Source organism: Clinocottus analis, unplaced genomic scaffold, assembly GCF_023055335.1.
Source record: "Clinocottus analis isolate CAN_PGR_092001 unplaced genomic scaffold, fCliAna1.0.p SCAF_24, whole genome shotgun sequence".
In the NCBI taxonomy this organism is placed as follows: domain Eukaryota; kingdom Metazoa; phylum Chordata; class Actinopteri; order Perciformes; family Cottidae; genus Clinocottus; species Clinocottus analis.
The window spans coordinates 6,356,069-6,373,797 of record NW_027175976.1 but is presented as its reverse complement, the minus strand read 5'-3'; the positions used below and the strand labels follow the sequence as shown (position 1 = coordinate 6,373,797).

The window sequence follows — 17,729 nt, the reverse complement described above, 5'->3', positions numbered from 1 at the left end:
TTTGGATAGCTATATTCCTATAAATCAAAGAGCAGAATGGCAAAGCGTCACTTCATTTCACCTGTGCTTCCTCTCCAGCAGCATGTCAAAATCTCTTCTGCTGCAATGGAGCAAAGACATTTGATAACACAAGCCCGTGAAGCAACATATTGGGGACGGAAACAGGACATTGGGTCAACTCTCCATAACATTTTTTTTTTTTACAAACACTTAAAGGGATGCTCGTTAGCACAGACTCATTTGGGTGTTGAGCTGTTGTCATCTTGAAAGGAAGCTCCAGCAATGTCAGAAGGTGAGCGTCTCAGTGTGTATGTGTGTATCAAAAGGAGATATGTAACTTTAAAAAAGACGACTAACCCAATAAAATTGATAAATAATCCCAAAAAAACTTGTGTTTTGGTTTCTTGGTCTGGTATGACCAGGTGTTGATGTAAGTTAACGGTAGCAAACCGTAATACTCGTCTCTACTTGTGATACTTCTTCTCTCCATGGAGCTTGTGGTCATATTTTAAAGCTGCATAATTGTGGTAAATAGCTATAGCTTGAGAAAGTAATATCATGCATCCTCTTGCTGCAGCTTCCTCTTCTTTTCAAGTGTACTTTTGTAGGATAATTGCATTAAATCCTATACCAGTATTCATCTTTTTTTTCTCCACTCCATAGGCATGATGTACAACTTTTCTATGGATAATCTGAACTATACCTATTCTGAAGACACCACACCCTACGTTTTGGATCCAAAGACGTTACAATGTGAGCTAAAACCGCTGGCTCCGACAGCAGCTTTGACAATCAGTGTCCTCCTCATAGCCATCTTTTTACTGGCAATACCGGGGAACCTGTTGGTGGGGTGGGTGATCGGCACCAGCAGACAGGCGCTGACCCCTTCGGATGTGTACTTGTTCCACCTGACGATAGCAGACGGTCTGATGGCCCTCACAATCCCATTCTGGGCTGTGGCCCTGACTAAAGGATGGATCTTTGGTGACTTCATGTGCAAGCTCCTCAACCTCGTCTTCGATGCGAACTTCTACACCAGCATCCTCTTCCTGGCCTGTATCAGCGTCGATCGCTACCTCGTGATTGTGCGTGCCAGTGAGAGCTTCCGGAGTCGCCAGAGGATGTGCAGCTGGATAATGTGTGCAGCAGTGTGGGCCCTCGGTTGGGCCCTCGCTCTGCCCGCGCTCTTCAACGACGCCACCCAGCTCAACGCAGAGAGGATGATATGCACCGAGACCTTTGACATAGGCAGCGCCTCCTTGTGGAGGAAAGCCACGCGCGGGTTGCGCCACATTTTTGGCTTTTTGCTCCCTCTGGTCGTCATGCTGTTCTGCTACAGCGTCACCACCGCCAGGCTGCTGAGCACCCGCGGCTTCCAGAAGCACCGGGCCATGAAGGTGATCATAGTCGTGGTGATTGCGTTTCTGCTGTGCTGGACGCCGTTCCACATAACCATGATGGTGGACACACTCATGAGGGCCGACGTGATACAGTACAGCTGCGCTCTGAGGAGCGCCATGAACTTGGCTTTGGTTATGACGAACAGCTTGGCTCTGCTCCACAGCTGCATCAACCCGGTCCTCTACGCGTTTGTGGGAGAGAAGTTCAGGAACCGAATAACCCAACTTGTTCAGAGGAGAGCCAGACAGGAGAGGACGTCGGGGGCAAAGTTCAGCAGGTCGACGTCTCAGACTTCAGAAAGCAACGGACATATTTTCTAAAACTGCAATAGACTTTTGAAAATATATATTTTTAATCGTCTTCTTTTTTGTATAAGCCAGATAGAAAGTTATTTCCATCTGAATGCAGAAAATCGTCGCTAATTTTGATATGTGGTGCACTGCTGCCATCTGTTGATTTTCCTGTTGTCTTCATCCACGTCTTCAATTTACATTTCCTTGTTAAAGAATTGACCATTATTTGGATTTTGGATGTGCTTTTGAGTGTTTTTAATCAAATAATTTTGGACTATTGCAGAATTCAAGCTTACACTCTTGATAGTTTTTTCTGTGTTCATTTATTACATATGCTACAAAGTTTGTATAACTGTAAATACTGCTTTTTCAGTAAACGTGCAAATGCTATTCACATTTCAAGTGCTGACAAGTTCATCATTACAAATAAAAAGGCCTTTCAATCTTTCCTGCACTCACTCACTGTGGTTGGCGAGTGCTTTTGACAAACACAAATACCAATAATTGTGACAAACCTGCAAAAGATAACTATAGGGTGATGCTTGAAATGCACAGCAATCAATTTTACACTTTGGCTTTTCATAATCAACAGAGAGTTCATTCTTGAGCTTGAAAACAACAGTTTACAAGATTTCTAAGCTCACTAAAACCAGACAAATCCAGGACATTATTTCAGAATTCACATCCTTTAAAACGAACTGAGTTGCAAAGTAATTCAGTGGGCATGTATAAAATAAAAGCAGAGGTAGTGTTTGTTATATTAAGGCAGAAATGATTATAGCGAGGTGAGCAGATGTTGACCTAGTTCCCGAAACAAAGTCCCAAGCAAAGTACAAATCTTTACTGCAGATGAATAATCAGGGGACTGATGATAAAAGGTTTAAAGTTGTGTTATAAGTATTTTAATTAAAAAATAAAAAAACTAAGTTAATGCCTGGGGATGCCTTGCTCAGCTTCAAAGAAGCCTAAAGTAAAGTTGGTTTTACCAGCGTTGACGCAGCGGTGGAACTGCTGAACTTCATTTCCCAGAAGTCAGTGCGGCGAGAGAAGAGCGGGGTAGTAAGTGAGCTACGCTCTGCAGACACGCACTTTCACGAGGTAAGTTATGCGCTTAACGTCAATTTATTTTCGTGTACCCTAAAAATGATATAGATATTGTGAATTAGTGCTTTCTTAATAGGAAGCACGAGACGCGGGCTGTCAGCTTTTTGCTTTAAACAGTGTGTCATGAATTTCTGTGCCAACAAAAGCAACACGAGTGCGTTTTTTTTAAATCGTATTTAATGTTAGCAAGCCTGCTAGCTTCGCTATAACGTCGTTCACGTGTCGTAAAACTGCTGTGACGGGTTTCTGTGACACAACAACCCGACCAGGTGCAGCACATTACTGCTAGCCGCCACGGAGACACTGGCACGTTCGCTCTTTACCCTGTGAATGGATTGTGTAACTGGTTTGTATTGACCCTAAATATCTAGAAACGTACCTCAGACCCACTGTGTGTTTCACTTGCATGTGATTCATGAGACATCACCACTACTTAAACAGGATGTGGATTATGTGGAACCCGTTCTGTAAACTTGTGATGAGCGTTTATCTCAATTTCTCATATTTTAGACATCAATAAAAATAGATTTATTGCAAAAAATGTGTTGATAATTGCAGCTATTTTTGAGTTTAACCAGCTAGACTCTCATGTCAGCTGTCTGCACGGTGTCAAAACAGTCTGACTAACTGACAACATTGTCTTTTCAGGTGAACAATGACGCCGGACTCAGCTGCTGGATAGCCTGCTGTCATAGCCTGCACAATATGGAACGGAGCAAAGGTCAACATTTTCCCCTACATGCCAACAGCAACATGTAGCATTTTAACTACCGGGCCATCACCTTGTTAAGTTCATCAACACCGTCTCGGTATCCTGGATTGAAACCCAGTTAGGTTTTTTTTTTTACGTTATTTTCTTCCCCTCGTTTCAAGCAGGACGTCGGGCAGCTTTTTCACATCAAAACGAATCCCCGGTGGTGATTTGACACAGCAGAAAAGTCACAGTCCGCATCACAGAGGGGTCCCGCTGACGCACTATGGTGGCAGATTACACGGCACGAAGTGGGGACAGATCAGAGGGGGAGATGGACCAGAAGGCACCTGCATCTGACGACGACGGAGGACATGGAGATGGAGACGTGGAGACGGCTGTCTCGGCGTCCGAGGGCCCGGCTCCTTCAGCAGGTCCCCAGGGCGAAGCGCCGGAGCCCAGAAAGTGGAAGGGGGCCGTAATATTCTTGTGTTTCTACGGGTTTATGGCGTCGATAAAGCCCGGTGAGCCCTTCATCACACCGTATCTACTCAGTACAGAGAAGAACTTCACCAGGGAACAGGTTAGTGACGTCATCAGACTGGAGGAGTTTATTCTGTATGTCTCTTTATATGGTGCATCCTCATGTGTAATTAATGACAAAGAAAAGCCCCAGGAAGAAAGCTGTTTTGCAGAGTTGCAACCGCTCCAACAATGGGCTGCCCAGAAGACTCAAAGTTAACCTGTAAGAAGTTATTTCCACATGCAGTGGAGTCCTGGTTATACAGTGGAATGAATGTCTGTGGGGAGTCTGCTGATCCATCTTACAGTGGTCAAAGTTCACATTCCTCCAAACTGGGTCAGTGTAAGAGGTTTGTGAAGACTGGCTAGGGAATCATCTAAAGACTTGCATCTGTAGCTTTAGGTCATTTCTCCTTAGTTTAAACATGAGTTCGTCCCGAGGGTGGCTTACTTAGCTGTCAAACTGTCATTCAGAGAGGTTATTATGTTAATTATTTGTCTGCCTGCGGAAAAACTAGACCTGAATGACAAACATTTCTATGTCTGGCAGAGGGTCAGTTGTGTTCCAGTCCCACTATTGCGACTTCAAGTTAGTTATGAGTATTTTGCAGGACAACAAAGGACCAAACAAGCACATACTTAGGATTTTGGTTTAATTTGCACGAGAAGTTTGGCAACTGTTATGACACTGTTACATACATTAAATATTGCATCAATTTGATCAGGTCCAACTATACATTTTATCTGCAGACTCAATTCTTGATTCATACATTGTTTGTTTATTTATTAATTCGTTTATTTAATGAGATATCTTTGGGTTATGGGAAATTGTGAAAGAAAAAGTGTCATTTTATTCAATTTACTTAAGAAAATATTCTGCAGATTAAAGAAACAATCATGAATTGCAGCCCTACACTATACAAGTGTAAGACAAAAATATCAATAAGTCATATTAGTCTTTAATTTCAATTTGCGGCCTCCCTGATTTCTCAATTGACCAAATTGTCTCTTTCCAGGTGACCAATGAGATCACTCCGGTGCTGTCGTACTCCTACATGGCGGTGCTGGTGCCGGCCTTCCTGCTGACGGACATCCTGCGCTACAAGCCGGTCCTGATCATCCAGGGCGTCAGCCAGGTGGTCATCTGGCTCATCCTGCTGCTGGGCTCCAGCCTCCTGGAGATGCAGTTCATGGAGTTCTTCTACGGCATCACCATGGCCTGCCGCGTGGCCTACTCCTCCTACATCTTCTCCCTGGTCAGCCCGGCCCTCTACCAGCGCGTGGCCGGGTACTCGCGCTCCGCGGTCCTCATGGGGGTGTTCACCAGCTCGGTGCTGGGCCAGCTGTTCATTACCTTCGGCGAAGTCAGCTTCTACACGCTCAACGCCATATCTTTGGGTTTCGTCAGCTTCGGGCTGACGCTGTCCATGTGCCTGCCCTGGCCGAAACGCTCTCTGTTCTTCAACCGGACGCGGAATAACGAGCAAGCAGCCGAGTTAGCCGCCGAGTCAGAATTGGACAAAATGAACCCGAAAGAGAGCGCCCCGGCCCCGGCAGCGTGCTCCGCGTCACGCTGGAGGGACTCTGTCTTTGTGCAGATGCTGCTGGAGGTGAGACATGTGGTGAGGATGCCCAACCTGAGGCTCTGGTCCCTCTGGTGGGTGTTCAACTCCACAGGGTACTACCTGGTGCTGTTCTACGTTCACATCCTGTGGAACAAAGTCCATCCGGTCACTGAGAACAAGAACGTTTACAACGGAGGAGTGGAGGCAGCTTCTACCCTGCTGAGTGAGACATTTCTGGAGCTACAATAGTTAGTTTTTTAGAGGAAAATGTGTTGCTTTGTGCTCATAAAGCTGTTAGGATTCTGTTTCATAGTGCTTGGTGCTTTTGTTCACGCTGGCATGCAATCTTGGCGTCTAAATTTAGGTGCAAATAATGGGGACAACTCATCTGTGCAACAAAATATCAGTTTTAGGTTTTTCATATCTTGCACAGTTGCTCTGAAAACTACAATCAACAAAGTGGTTAATGCCACAAGGTTTATGAGGCTCGAAGTCCGATGATGTGGGAGACAGATAAAGGCTTTATTAAAAATAAATCCTGTGTAGATTAAAGGAGCCTGATTAAGTTTAAAATGAGTTTATCTCTAAATGAATTTGATTATATTTTAGTGGTGGGTTTTGAAGCTGCATACAGTATTTAAAACACCAGATCCACATTTAGTTCTAATTATTATTTCAGTCATCAAACTAAAGAGTCTGGCAAATTTTAATTTTAAGCACCAAAAAATATCAAAAAGACTGTTTAGAGTCATTGATCTCCCACTTTTTATTGTAATTGTAAAACGTAACTCTTCAAAGACAATATGTTTACATCAAAATGAATAGGTTAATAAAGTGACAATATTAAAAGAGTAATATGAATGACAGCGGTGATTAAGTGTCTGCTTTCAGCCACCTCTCTGCTGCTGCTTTCGAAGCAGATGAACAGACTTCTGATCCTCGTGCGTCTTCCTGCAGGTGCACTGACTTCCTTCGTCGCCGGCTACGCGAAAATCCGCTGGAACGTCTGGTCCGAGCTGGTCATCGGCGTCATCACGGCGGTGCAGGCGGGCCTGCTGCTGCTCATGGGCACCACGGACAACATCTGGATCTGCTACATGTCCTACGTCCTCTTCAGAGGCTTCTACCAGTTTCTGGTGCCGATTGCCACGTGAGTGTAACCTCGATACGAAACTACATCCTCTGTTAAAAATGAAAAAGGGAGTCTGAAGGTGCAGCGTTACGCTCTCTGGTGATCGTTGCATCGTCTGCGCAGTTTCCAGATCGCCTCGTCGCTCACCAAGGAGCTGTGCGCCTTAGTGTTTGGCATCAACACCTTTTTGGGGACCATACTGAAGAGCATCATCATCCTGATATTCTCCGACAAGAGAGGCTTGGCGTTGAACGTGCAATCTCAGGTAGAACGGCCGTTTATTACGTAACGGTAGCTGCTCGGCTCATAGAGCTTTGGCATTGAAATGAAAGTTCAACAGACTTTTCTTGACAGCAGTTTTCCAACTTGTTAAAGCGATGTAACAAAGAACAATCTGTGTGTTTCACTACAGTAAATGCCGGAATACAGACATTTTTAATGGGAAGTTATGTTAATTTTAGTTGGATTTTTCATTTGCACAACAGAAACTGAAAAGCAAGTGAAACGAAACACATGTTTAATATCCTTTAACAAAATTGTCTCAGTTTGTTTCTGTTTTTTTTCCAGTATTGTTTCTTATTTAAAATGTATATTTTAGTAAAATGGAGAGTAGATAATAGAGGAGGTGATTAAAAACAAACATTTTAGATGTAGAGAAACCAAATGTAAGTCTCTGTTTTGCAAGAAGGGACTTTTTAATTCCATTAAATAATATTTATAATCCGACAAAGTGAAGGTTTGTCATGTGCCAAAACTTTTGTCATCCTCCTTTTTATGATTTCGATCACATTTTAAGAGTTCTCTCTTTCTTTTCTCCTCTCAGTTCCTGGTGTACTTCATTTACTTCATCATTCTCACCGTCGTCTACCTCGTCTGCGCTGCCGTGGTCATCGTGCGTCACTACAGGAAGCAGCGTGCAGGAGGGGGCGGGGCCAGCGAGCCGGCGGCGTCCACAGAGCTCAGCCCCGTGGCTGCAGAATCGGAGCCTCTGTCCAACGGCAAAAGTGCCAAAGCGTAACGACGAGGCAGCAGGAAGCTCCTGCTTCCTGTCGGTGTCTCATCTCGAGCTCTTGGACTCGATGGCATCGATGGAGGAGTCTTAGACTTATCAGAAGTGCCTCAAGCTGCTGCACATTTACTCAGAGAGAAGAATATTCTTCCGATTGTTTTTCTTCAACAAAAAGCACTAAGTGGTATTACGCTTTCATTCACAGAGAGAGGGACCATTCATGTAATGGGGCCTTTTTTGTATTTTGTACAGGAAAAAAGGATTTTTTTTAGTTGTGATTCAGTTTCCTGATTACTATGTGAGCACAACGTGGTACTTTATTAAAACAGCCTTTTCAGGTTTGATTAGACACTTTTATTTTGTTGTAATTCACGCTACTATTGGGCCGTTTCAGTGATTATGTCTAAGTGCCATTTAATGAAAGCAACTATATCAGTATGAGCTGCAATCCTTTCTGTATTAATCATCAAATTTCACATCACATTCTTAATCTCATGGAAGTGATCCGTTTATGTGAAGCTGGAAACTGCAGATTGTACGCAGTGTGTTAGAGAATGTGATTATTTTATTTTTATCATTATATCATGGCCGCTGCATGCTCTTTAATGTAGAAGCTGCAGCATCCGAACACTGAGTTATTCATTATTTGACACATGGAAACAAGCTGCAGAGACACCACATACAAATGATTTACATACACATGGTCCTCATACACATCACTGAATTTTGTTTATTAAACGTGATATTTCTCTTTGGTGTTGATTTGGAGGAAGATGCAGCCTAGCAGGATGAAAAACAATGTCGGTAGCATTGTTGCTAATTCTATTTTCTCCTCTTCATCATTACCAGGAAGACTAGAAGCCCACGAGTTTCTAATAGGATCTTTAATTAGATAAACATAGGAATGCACTGTTACTTCATGCAACAGGAACTAAAGTGCAAACATTGAGTAGTTATGAAATAATGTCCATTTGCATCCTTAAAAAGCATCTGTTCAATAATGCATGTTCTTTTACAGTAGACACTGTAGTGGCTGACGTTTTTTACATTCATAATGTATAGATATATTTCTGATTGCAGAGATGTAACTGTGAATCTGTCTGAATGCTGTAAAAAGACAAAAGCTGACATTAATTCCTTTTGTATTCACAAATAAAATGAGTTTGGTGGATGAAAAACCTCTCGATCATTTTTTACAATTCATCTTTTCCTTGATTCTGAACTTTGTTGATAAACTATTTAAACAACTTTCTCTCCAGCACCAGAGGAGCTTCCATGTTCGTAGTTCTGCGTCTGAGGGACTCGTAGTCAATGTTTAATCAGCTGCTCGCAGCATGAAGAGCCCTCGATTTGATCTCTCTGCGCTTGTTTTTCGGTCAGTCAGCTGTTTATTCAGCTGAACACGTGATGTGATGAAAAACCTTCGCGTTCACGACCCATTTCCCTCCCGCTCGGCGTTAACCTGCGTGTATCTCCAGATCTAATCCCAGGAAATCAGATTAAGTGAGAAGTGAATCGAGGCGTTTGCTGCTGGACGCTCCGCGTTCTTGACCTCTGAGTAAGCAACGATTCATCACATGACCAATCACCGTGACTTGCACCGCAATATTGGCTTTTTATTGCAAAAGAGTTGTAAAGAATGTAAATACATGTTGTATAACAGAAACCCAACACAGGGCTCATCATGCCTGGTTTCAATGTGTCGACATGCTGCCCTCTAGTGGTTCTAGTTATTTATTTTGCAGTTTTTAAAAGACTAAAGACATGAATTGATAAGAAAAAAAAGGGTTGATATTCATTGCTTTTATTAACTACATGCCATAAAAAAACACTTTATTTATACATACATTCTTTGTATCTGAAACACTTCAAACCACAATAAATACCACGCTAACGGGAGGAATAACGCATTCAAATAATGTCAGTGCCACGTCATTAAATAGTGCTGCGTTGTTAAAAAAAAACATAGTAAATTACAAAGACTGATTGGATCTTCAATAAGTGGTACTTTCTTTACTGATGCTAATACGTTCAGTGTGTTGGAGTGCAAAGTATTTTATACTACCAGAAGTTACAAAACTAAGACTAAAAAGCTAAGAAGAAAGTTTAAAAACACACCTGTTCACCATTTTAAACACACACCCAGCGCATTCACACAAACAAGTCAGCCCTTCAAAATGCAAAGCAGAACACACATTAAAATAAAACCAAAGATGTCGACGACCGAGTGAGATACAGGAAGTTAATGAACACAGGAAAAGAAACCCAATCGGAAAAATAGCTGATGGATACCGTCTTTAAAAAAAACCAAATCTGAACATATTTTGTTCACAAGTCTCACAGCAGCTGCTGCGGAGGACTCGGTGCAGTACAATGCCTTGCTTTGTTGACCCAAAACACACAAAGGCGTCCCTTTTTCATCCCAGTTCCTCCCCACGGCAGCATGGATCCACCAGACCTGCCCGTCCCATGAGCTGGAGGTACCAGCCGTGGTCAGGTGTGCTCTCCGCTCCAGGAAAGAGAGGCACTTCCTGGTATTGTCTAAACGTTGAGGGCCCCTCCTGAGCCTCTAATAAAACCTAGAAACAAACCTTATGGGCTTTGTGTTTGTTTCTGCCCCTTTTTTGATTTGATTTCATATTTCCCTTTTGTAGTGTAACATAATAGATCCCTGGAGTTAATGTAGCAGCTGGATAAACTCATGCACTGTTTCAAACCAACAGTATTTTCGATATAAGAACGTTATGTTCCTTTCGGAAAACAGTGGATTGCTCTGATTTTTCAATACTTTTTAAAAGTAACATATACAAAATAAAATAAGTCCACTATAATATTACGATTATATCTAACATTTGGGCATGGAAATACAAAAAAAAAAGAATGTCTCTCGACTATTTCTTCTATTTTGGAGCACGAGACACTTTTCTTAAACGGATTTCTTCACTGTGGGTCGACGTGTTTGACACCCGACACTCTGCGTCACTTTGCTGCCTATGACAATGGTGTTTCCTCTGCAAAGGACAAAAGCAGTTACACACGGCAATATATATATATATATATATATATATATATATATATTGTATATATATATATATATATATATATATATATTATATACATAGTAATTTACTATAATAATATCTCTCTTACCGTCGGATTGCGCCCTCTCTTGAGCAGATGTGCCGTTACATTCAGCAGCATCTCTCGCTGTATTTATGATATAAACACATGGACGTTAATCTTTTCATTGTAATAAAACATTAGGCAAAAAATATACAAAGAAATGGAGAAAACAGACTGAAACTCACGCGGCCGCTCGTTCTTCCTCCAGAAGTCTGTGATGGAGGGAGTCAAGACGTTAATATTATGTAAGCCACCATGTCAGTAAAAAGGTACATGTACGTGATTCATAATTTATAATTTACTAACTTGGTTCCCACGGCATGGAGGCTGCAAGGAGACAATTACAGGAGATATTATGTCAAAGCGTCAGTGTTTACAACACTGTAAAATGTATATCCTACATTTCCCATGATGCCCCAGAGAGGAAGGGACAACTATAACTCCTCTTCGTATTTCGTGTCAAACTTGCAATGGCTTTAAAGGATCTCTTACTTTTTTGGAAGAACCACATCCCTAGAGGAAATAAAACAAGAACGATTAAAACTCAAAAAGCACAGAAAAGCACGCGTAGCAGCTTCTGAATCGCAGTTCTCACCTGCTTTACATCTGTGGACGCCGACGAGCAGCAGCACGGCGCCCAGCAGAGCGATGAAGACCGTGACCCCCATGGACACGTTCAGCTTCCCTCCGGGAGCTAAAAGGGAAACAGCATCGCGCGGTGAGACTTATGACAGCGTGATAGCACATCATTTTGAAGACGTGGTAAGAACCCACTTGTGGAGAACGGGTTGGTGACGGGTTCGCTGCTCATCCGGCTGACCGGATTCTCCAGCAGGCAGCTGAACTCGCCGACGCCCGAACTGTCTTCCTGAATGGACGTACGTGCGCGCGTTATTAGCGTGCGTGTTAAACTCCGAGAGGCCAGCCGACCGTGAGCGTGGTGGCTACCTTCGTAATGACGAGCGCCTGAGATCCAGTCGTCCACTCGTCGTCCCGCCTCCACCTGTGGGTGACCGGGCCGGCGTCCGCGGTGTCCCCGTCACAGGTCAAAGTGCAGCTGGCGCGCTCCTCGTCGCAGGAAGTGCCGACAGTGGGTCTCGGGACGGGAGCTGTCGGGGAAAGAAGCCATCGGAGAACGTCGCACTTTCAGTTTCTTCGTCTAATTTGCCAGATCGAATCAGAAACACACCCTCCCACACCGATGAACAGGAACTCTGTGCTTTGCGTTCCACTCACGGATGACAATGAGACGGAAGTCTGGGGTCGTGACCCCTTCGATGTCTGACGTGTACAGTCCGCTGTCGCTTCGAGTCAGCCCCGTGAGCTTCATCTCCCCGCTTGTCCGGTCCAGGGTCCCGCGCTCTTTGGAACAAACGCAGACACGGAGACGGTTAAACCTCCAGGTAGCGTTCAGGGTTTCCATCGATCGAAAACACACGTGCGGTCGCACAGCCCTCACCGCTGAACTGACGATAGGATTCGATATCCGTCCCATCGAATTCCATGGCGAGGCTGTGATTGTGCTTCCAGACGACGGTGCCGGGGCCGGCCGCGGAGGCGCCGGTCGTGTTGAAGACGACGTCATCGCCCACCATCTTGTAGACGATAATCTCTGAAGGACAAACAGTAGCTCAGCACATTCTCTGCTTCCAGCTCCTTGAGAATCGTTGTTTTTTCTCTGTTTTATGACATTGTGACTGTCATATTTCCACTGTATTCTCACTCTTTTCTAATGTACTTTGAACTGTTATAGTTCTACTCACTTCTGCTCTATTCTAATGTACTTCTATCTGTTATATTTATACTTACTTCTTCTCTATTCTAATGTACTTCTATCTGTTATATTTATACTTACTTCTTCTCTATTCTAATGTACTTCTATCTGTTATATTTATACTTACTTCTGCTCTATTCTAATGTACTTCTATCTGTTATATTTATACTTACTTCTGCTCTATTCTAATGTACTTCTATCTGTTATATTTATACTTACTTCTTCTCTATTCTAATGTACTTCTATCTGTTATATTTATACTTACTTCTGCTCTATTCTAATGTACTTCTATCTGTTATATTTATACTTACTTCTGCTCTATTCTAATGTACTTCTAACTGTTGTATTTATACTTTATTCTCACTCCATTCTAATGTACTTCTAACTGTAATAGTTCTACTCACTTATGCTTTATTCTAATGTACTTCTGTCATATTTCCACTTTATTCTCACTCTATTCTAATGTTCTTTTAACTTATATTTCTACTCACTTCTGCTCTAAACTCTTGTAGTCATAACTGTTCTATACATACTGTTATTTTTCCATACTACACATCTTAATTCTATTACAATTTACTAGATTACCCCAATCCTTGCATGGACAACTGTATAACTATCTACTGTTTTCTACTCTGTCCTCCATCACACAGATTGTTCTTTGGTGCATTAAACTCTATTAGGATCTATTATCGATCTAATCTCAGCCCTCGTGCGGTCCTAATAAATACCAGCTGGTCCACACTGGGTGGGGCCGTGGATCTGTCCGGTAACACACGATAGTGCGACACAACTACGCGCACGCGCGCAACCTTTTACAACCCACAAAACGGCACTTCTCTCCCAAAGGTGGCAGCGAGCAGTGACGTAACGTAACCGCCTTACCGGAGGCTGCGGACGCGACAGCCAGCACGACGCACGACCATGCGGCCCAAGCCACGGGCGCGTCGCGCGCACACATCTCGCTCCTCCGTCGGTTGGGCCGTCAACAAGCTGCGTCTGTTCAGATGCACACAGCGTTGTTTAACCGGGGGGGGGGGGAGGAAGTGTGCTGGTTGAAGTTAGCACGGCGAGCTGCACGTGCAGGAAGAAGCTCAAAGTGAAAGTTAAAAAAAGGAAAACCACCGCCTCCGGTTCCCGGTGTCTCCGCCTCTACCGGGGCATGCACTTTATAAAAGTAGTTTTAGTTTAAAATCACAATCAGAAACGGAATTTTACCGCCACCCAGTGGCCAGAAGATGTTACTGCAGCAGAAACTAAACTTTATTTACAACATCAGTATGTAATCTGATGAACAACAGGGCTGCAACACATGCATGATTCATCCAGAGGGATATTGTACTACCGTTACTAACCCGTTAATAAATCACTTGCAATTATTTATAAAAAAATTTACCCTGCTCACAAATGTTTTCTTTCTTTTTTAAAGGTAGCGCATGACATATTGTCCCGAGTTTGACCTGGCTTTTTAAATTAAAAACACAGATATTGCTTTATTTAAATATGTGTTTTGATGATCACTTGTTTTCTGCCTGTGTAGAGTTTAGGATTTTATAAATCAGTAAACAAGAAATAGGAGGTGTTTGTTTTTCAAAGGGAAATAACCACAAAGGAAGAGTGAATTTTATTTGTTCAACACTTAATAATCAGGTCATTAAAATAAATATTTATTATAAGACATGCAAATTACATAAAATCAATTGAAAAGTGATAATAAAAGCGTCATGAAGCCGAACAAATGTCACAGAGACACATAAAGGACAGGGCTGAAGATGTGTTTTTGTCAGGTGTCATTCATCCTGCAACTCCTCCGGGTTGTGCGGGATCAGAGGCTCGAGCTGCAGCCACAAGCCTCCCTCTGCACGCAGGACGAGTTGAGGGAGACGGCGGACTCCCGCAGACCTGGTCCCGAGTTCAGGGTTCACCCCCGGGGTCAGGCGAAACCTGAGCAGGGTCAACGCCACGACGACTCGAAGCTGTGCCAGGGCGAACCTCTGCCCGATGCAATTCCTGTGTGAACACATGCAAGTTCATATCTGAACAACGTACTCCTTATTATGTCAGATCCTATAATAACCTTGCAGCAAGAGGACTCAGTACCTGGGGCCCGAGGAGAAGGGGATGTAGGCGTGAGACAGCCGTTCCGCTGTTTGCTCGGGGCCAAAACGTAAGGGATTAAACTCCTGAAAGAGAACAAATCAAACTCAAAAAAACGTAAGTAAACAGAAACTTAGGAACTGTTTTTTTTCCATGTCTTACATGAGGGTTTGTCCAAACAGCAGGGTTGTGGTGTGTACCGTAAATACTGACCAAGCAGATGGCCCCTTGGGAGGAATCACAGAAAGAAGCAACTTTTTGACAACACATTTCACTCACAAGCAGAATGTAATGTCTAAAATCTATTTGATAAACTTTTTAAGAGAGCCGAGAGAGTCTCCCCCCCTCTCACCCTTTGGTACGGTCCGATGCCCTGGCAGTGCCATGTCCTGGGTGTACATCCTGGTGACTGCCTGCACAGGAGCGTGCAGCCGGAGAGACTCTCTAATGCACATGGTGGTGAAGGGAAGGCTGGACAGATCCTCCCTTCGAATAAAGACATTAGGAAAGTACTGCCGATGCTCATTGAGATCGCATGTGTGGGTTTTCTTACCACTCAATTGCATGATGGTCTCGTTCTTCCATCAGATCCATCACCTCCTGCCTGCATTTCTCCTGACAGTGCTCGTGGCGTGCTAAATTATACAGCGTCCAGCTGATCGCACTGGCCGTCGTGTCGTGACCTGCGAGGTGAAAAAAGAAGAACACTTGTAGTGGATGACAACTTGTGTTTTTGTGACTCATTTGGTTTTAAACTGTCTCACCTGCAAACATGAAGGTGTTGGCCTCCGCCTGTATCTCCTCATCCGTGAGGCCTCGTCCATCTTCATCCTGCAATTATTCAGTATTACGCCGCAGTCTTTTACATAACTGTATCCATCTCTCATAGTTCTTCTCTACTACCTTCGCCAGCAGTATGATGTCCACAAAATCTTTCCTTCTCGGTGGTGCTGAATCTGTCTTTGTCTGCTGGCTGATCAGAGCGCGACGCTTCTGGACCACCTCCCTGGTAAACCTGCAGACACGCAAATATAGAATAGTATAAATACTGTAGAATACTACGATGTTATCTGCGCAGCACTGCTCCATAAAAGCTCAGACGGTCACACCTGTGCACGATGCTGAGGGCCTTCCTGAACCGCTTCCCCTGCTCCGTTTTCCAGTAAATCCAATCCCAGTGGTGCCAAATCTTCTGCCGACGATCTATTATCAGGTCACTCAGCTCCACTATGGCGGACACGTACTCACTGCTTGACCTGAAAAGAGAAAACTAACATAAGAATCGAATGTACACCGGGATACTTTTGAAGAAAAATGTGCACGTCCTCACCTCTGACAGTCGCTTTTGTAGCTGAAGGCACATTTCAGTAAACTGTCCAGCGTCATCAGAGTGACGTGGTCGAACATCTCCAGAGTAGTCGTGCCTTTTGCGACCAAGTGGAGCCACTTATCCTGAGAGACGTCGGAAAGATGCGACGGAGACTTATGCATATATGTACACATCTCACAGGGATGTTGTGGATGACGGCGGGTATGTTTGCGTGTCTTACGTGCATGGTGTCGGTGGAGGTGTTGAACTTGGCCGTGTAGTCCTTCAGGATGTCGAAATGAAAAGCCGGAGTCAGCAGCCGTCTGCTGCGAGCCCATTCAGCCCCGTTGCTCAGCAACAGGCTCTGGCCTGGGATGTTAAGAGGAAGGAAGATTTAGAGATGCAGAATGGACAGTAAATTAAAAAAAAGTCTTTCACAACACTTTCATCAGAGCGTATTGACTCACCGAGCCACGGACGCAGATGACCATAAATGAGCTCATCTTTCATTGTAATGCTGGCTGGAGGGAGACAAGAACAATGTGTGGAAATGTTGCATTGATGGCTCAGATTACACATTCAAAGAGTTGGTTTTAGAAAATATACACTACCAGGTGCCATAAGCAGAGGCCTGACGTAGTCAGGGTGGAAGAGTCGGACCAGGTGATAGAAAGGGCCGAGGAACCAGCTGCAGGAGTGCTTGTACATCCGCACCAGGTCATCCACCTGCAGGAGACCTTCCTCTGAACTCTGCATCTTTGGCAGGGAAATGATCCACAAAGAGGACATTTTGTAATAACTTGCAACACTGCATCACGCTGATGGTTAGAGTTCCTGACGCATCGTTTCAACATCCAAGCGTTACAATAACGACATTAACGGATGAGGCGATTGGGAAATGAATCCCTGATTAAAGTGACATTTATGACACCAGGTATGTGTGTGTGTGTGTATATGTGTGTGTGTATGTGTGTGTGTGTGTGTCTCCTACCTGGCCCAGGTGGCCGAGCAGCCAGGAGTTGGCATGTGGCTTGCTGAAGCAGGACAGCTTGGTCGTGTACCAGGCGTGTCGCAGCAAAAGCCTCGCCGTCCAAACTGCAACCACGGTTCCCGCTCCCGCGGCGAGCGCGACCAGGACCCAGCAGAGGCCCGTCCAGCTGAGGACCGAAGAGAGGACGGCCCAGAGGAGAGACATCCCGGGACAGAGTGAGATCCAGAGGCTCTGACTGTTCACATGCGAGACGTTACTGATTTTGAAAGGTGCAGGAACCAAACCGTTCCACCCAATTATTTCAACAGACGCAACCTCTGTCACCATTATGTGTGACTTCCTTTTATTGGTTAAAATAACCATGTCATAAGTCACAGCCAGTGCTTTGCGTCCTGTTGATGGAACATAAGATCCATTAACTTTGTTAAATCACCTATGAATTTATTTCTTTTTGTTGGTTATTGTCACCTTTGTGATGGGGCCTTAGGGGAATGAAAGTAAACTGACACCACCTGGGGACTTTCACCCCAAGAAATAAAAGTCTAACAACCCTAATGTCTAGTTTGTTTAAAGACACAGGCCGAAATGGGTGTAGCGCCTTGCTATTTGGTGATTTACATTTGTTCGGGGGGGCATTTCTGTTAGCCGTTTTGTGGGGAAAGGGTTGAAAAAACTCACCCAGTGGGACACCCAAACACTCAAGGGTATTTTTTGTTACATA

The 17,729-nt window shown here is 44.0% G+C and overlaps 4 protein-coding genes across 6 annotated transcripts; 2 read left to right on the top strand and 2 right to left on the bottom strand.

Moving 5' to 3' along the window:
- Window positions 1–665: 665 nt before the first annotated feature.
- On the top strand, window positions 666–1,721 carry LOC137794119 (C-X-C chemokine receptor type 2-like). Its single transcript, XM_068590748.1, has one exon. It carries the CDS (start codon window positions 666–668, stop codon window positions 1,719–1,721), a length of 1,056 nt encoding a protein of 351 aa, XP_068446849.1.
- Window positions 1,722–2,735: 1,014 nt separating this feature from the next.
- On the top strand, window positions 2,736–8,895 carry slc19a1 (solute carrier family 19 member 1). 3 transcript variants are annotated; one of them, XM_068590176.1, is made up of 7 exons: window positions 2,736–2,792; window positions 3,447–3,519; window positions 3,675–4,072; window positions 5,028–5,799; window positions 6,534–6,726; window positions 6,832–6,973; window positions 7,532–8,895. In XM_068590176.1, exons 3-7 carry the CDS (start codon window positions 3,776–3,778, stop codon window positions 7,724–7,726), a joined length of 1,599 nt encoding a protein of 532 aa, XP_068446277.1. In that variant the 5' UTR covers window positions 2,736–2,792; window positions 3,447–3,519; window positions 3,675–3,775; the 3' UTR covers window positions 7,727–8,895. The 3 variants fall into 3 exon arrangements, with proteins under 3 accessions (XP_068446277.1, XP_068446278.1, XP_068446279.1); XM_068590177.1 differs by lacking the exon at window positions 2,736–2,792 and adding an exon at window positions 2,973–3,144; XM_068590178.1 differs by lacking the exon at window positions 2,736–2,792 and adding an exon at window positions 2,973–3,144 and having other exon boundaries at window positions 3,447–4,072.
- Window positions 8,896–10,688: 1,793 nt separating this feature from the next.
- Window positions 10,689–13,748, bottom strand: LOC137794036 (T-lymphocyte surface antigen Ly-9-like). Its single transcript, XM_068590581.1, has 11 exons — window positions 13,497–13,748; window positions 12,300–12,452; window positions 12,077–12,202; window positions 11,789–11,949; window positions 11,615–11,708; window positions 11,436–11,534; window positions 11,333–11,353; window positions 11,147–11,167; window positions 11,026–11,052; window positions 10,868–10,924; window positions 10,689–10,728 (listed from the first exon to the last, which is right to left on the bottom strand). Exons 1-11 carry the CDS (start codon window positions 13,570–13,572, stop codon window positions 10,709–10,711), a joined length of 855 nt encoding a protein of 284 aa, XP_068446682.1. The 5' UTR covers window positions 13,573–13,748; the 3' UTR covers window positions 10,689–10,708.
- Window positions 13,749–14,344: 596 nt separating this feature from the next.
- On the bottom strand, window positions 14,345–17,212 carry cyp4f3 (cytochrome P450, family 4, subfamily F, polypeptide 3). The gene is made up of 13 exons (XM_068590680.1): window positions 17,009–17,212; window positions 16,629–16,773; window positions 16,485–16,538; window positions 16,259–16,386; window positions 16,039–16,160; window positions 15,818–15,964; window positions 15,612–15,723; window positions 15,473–15,539; window positions 15,262–15,391; window positions 15,061–15,194; window positions 14,871–14,935; window positions 14,712–14,794; window positions 14,345–14,621 (listed from the first exon to the last, which is right to left on the bottom strand). The coding sequence occupies exons 1-13, from the start codon at window positions 17,210–17,212 to the stop codon at window positions 14,402–14,404; spliced, it is 1,611 nt and encodes a 536-aa protein (XP_068446781.1). The 3' UTR covers window positions 14,345–14,401.
- Window positions 17,213–17,729: the final 517 nt, after the last annotated feature.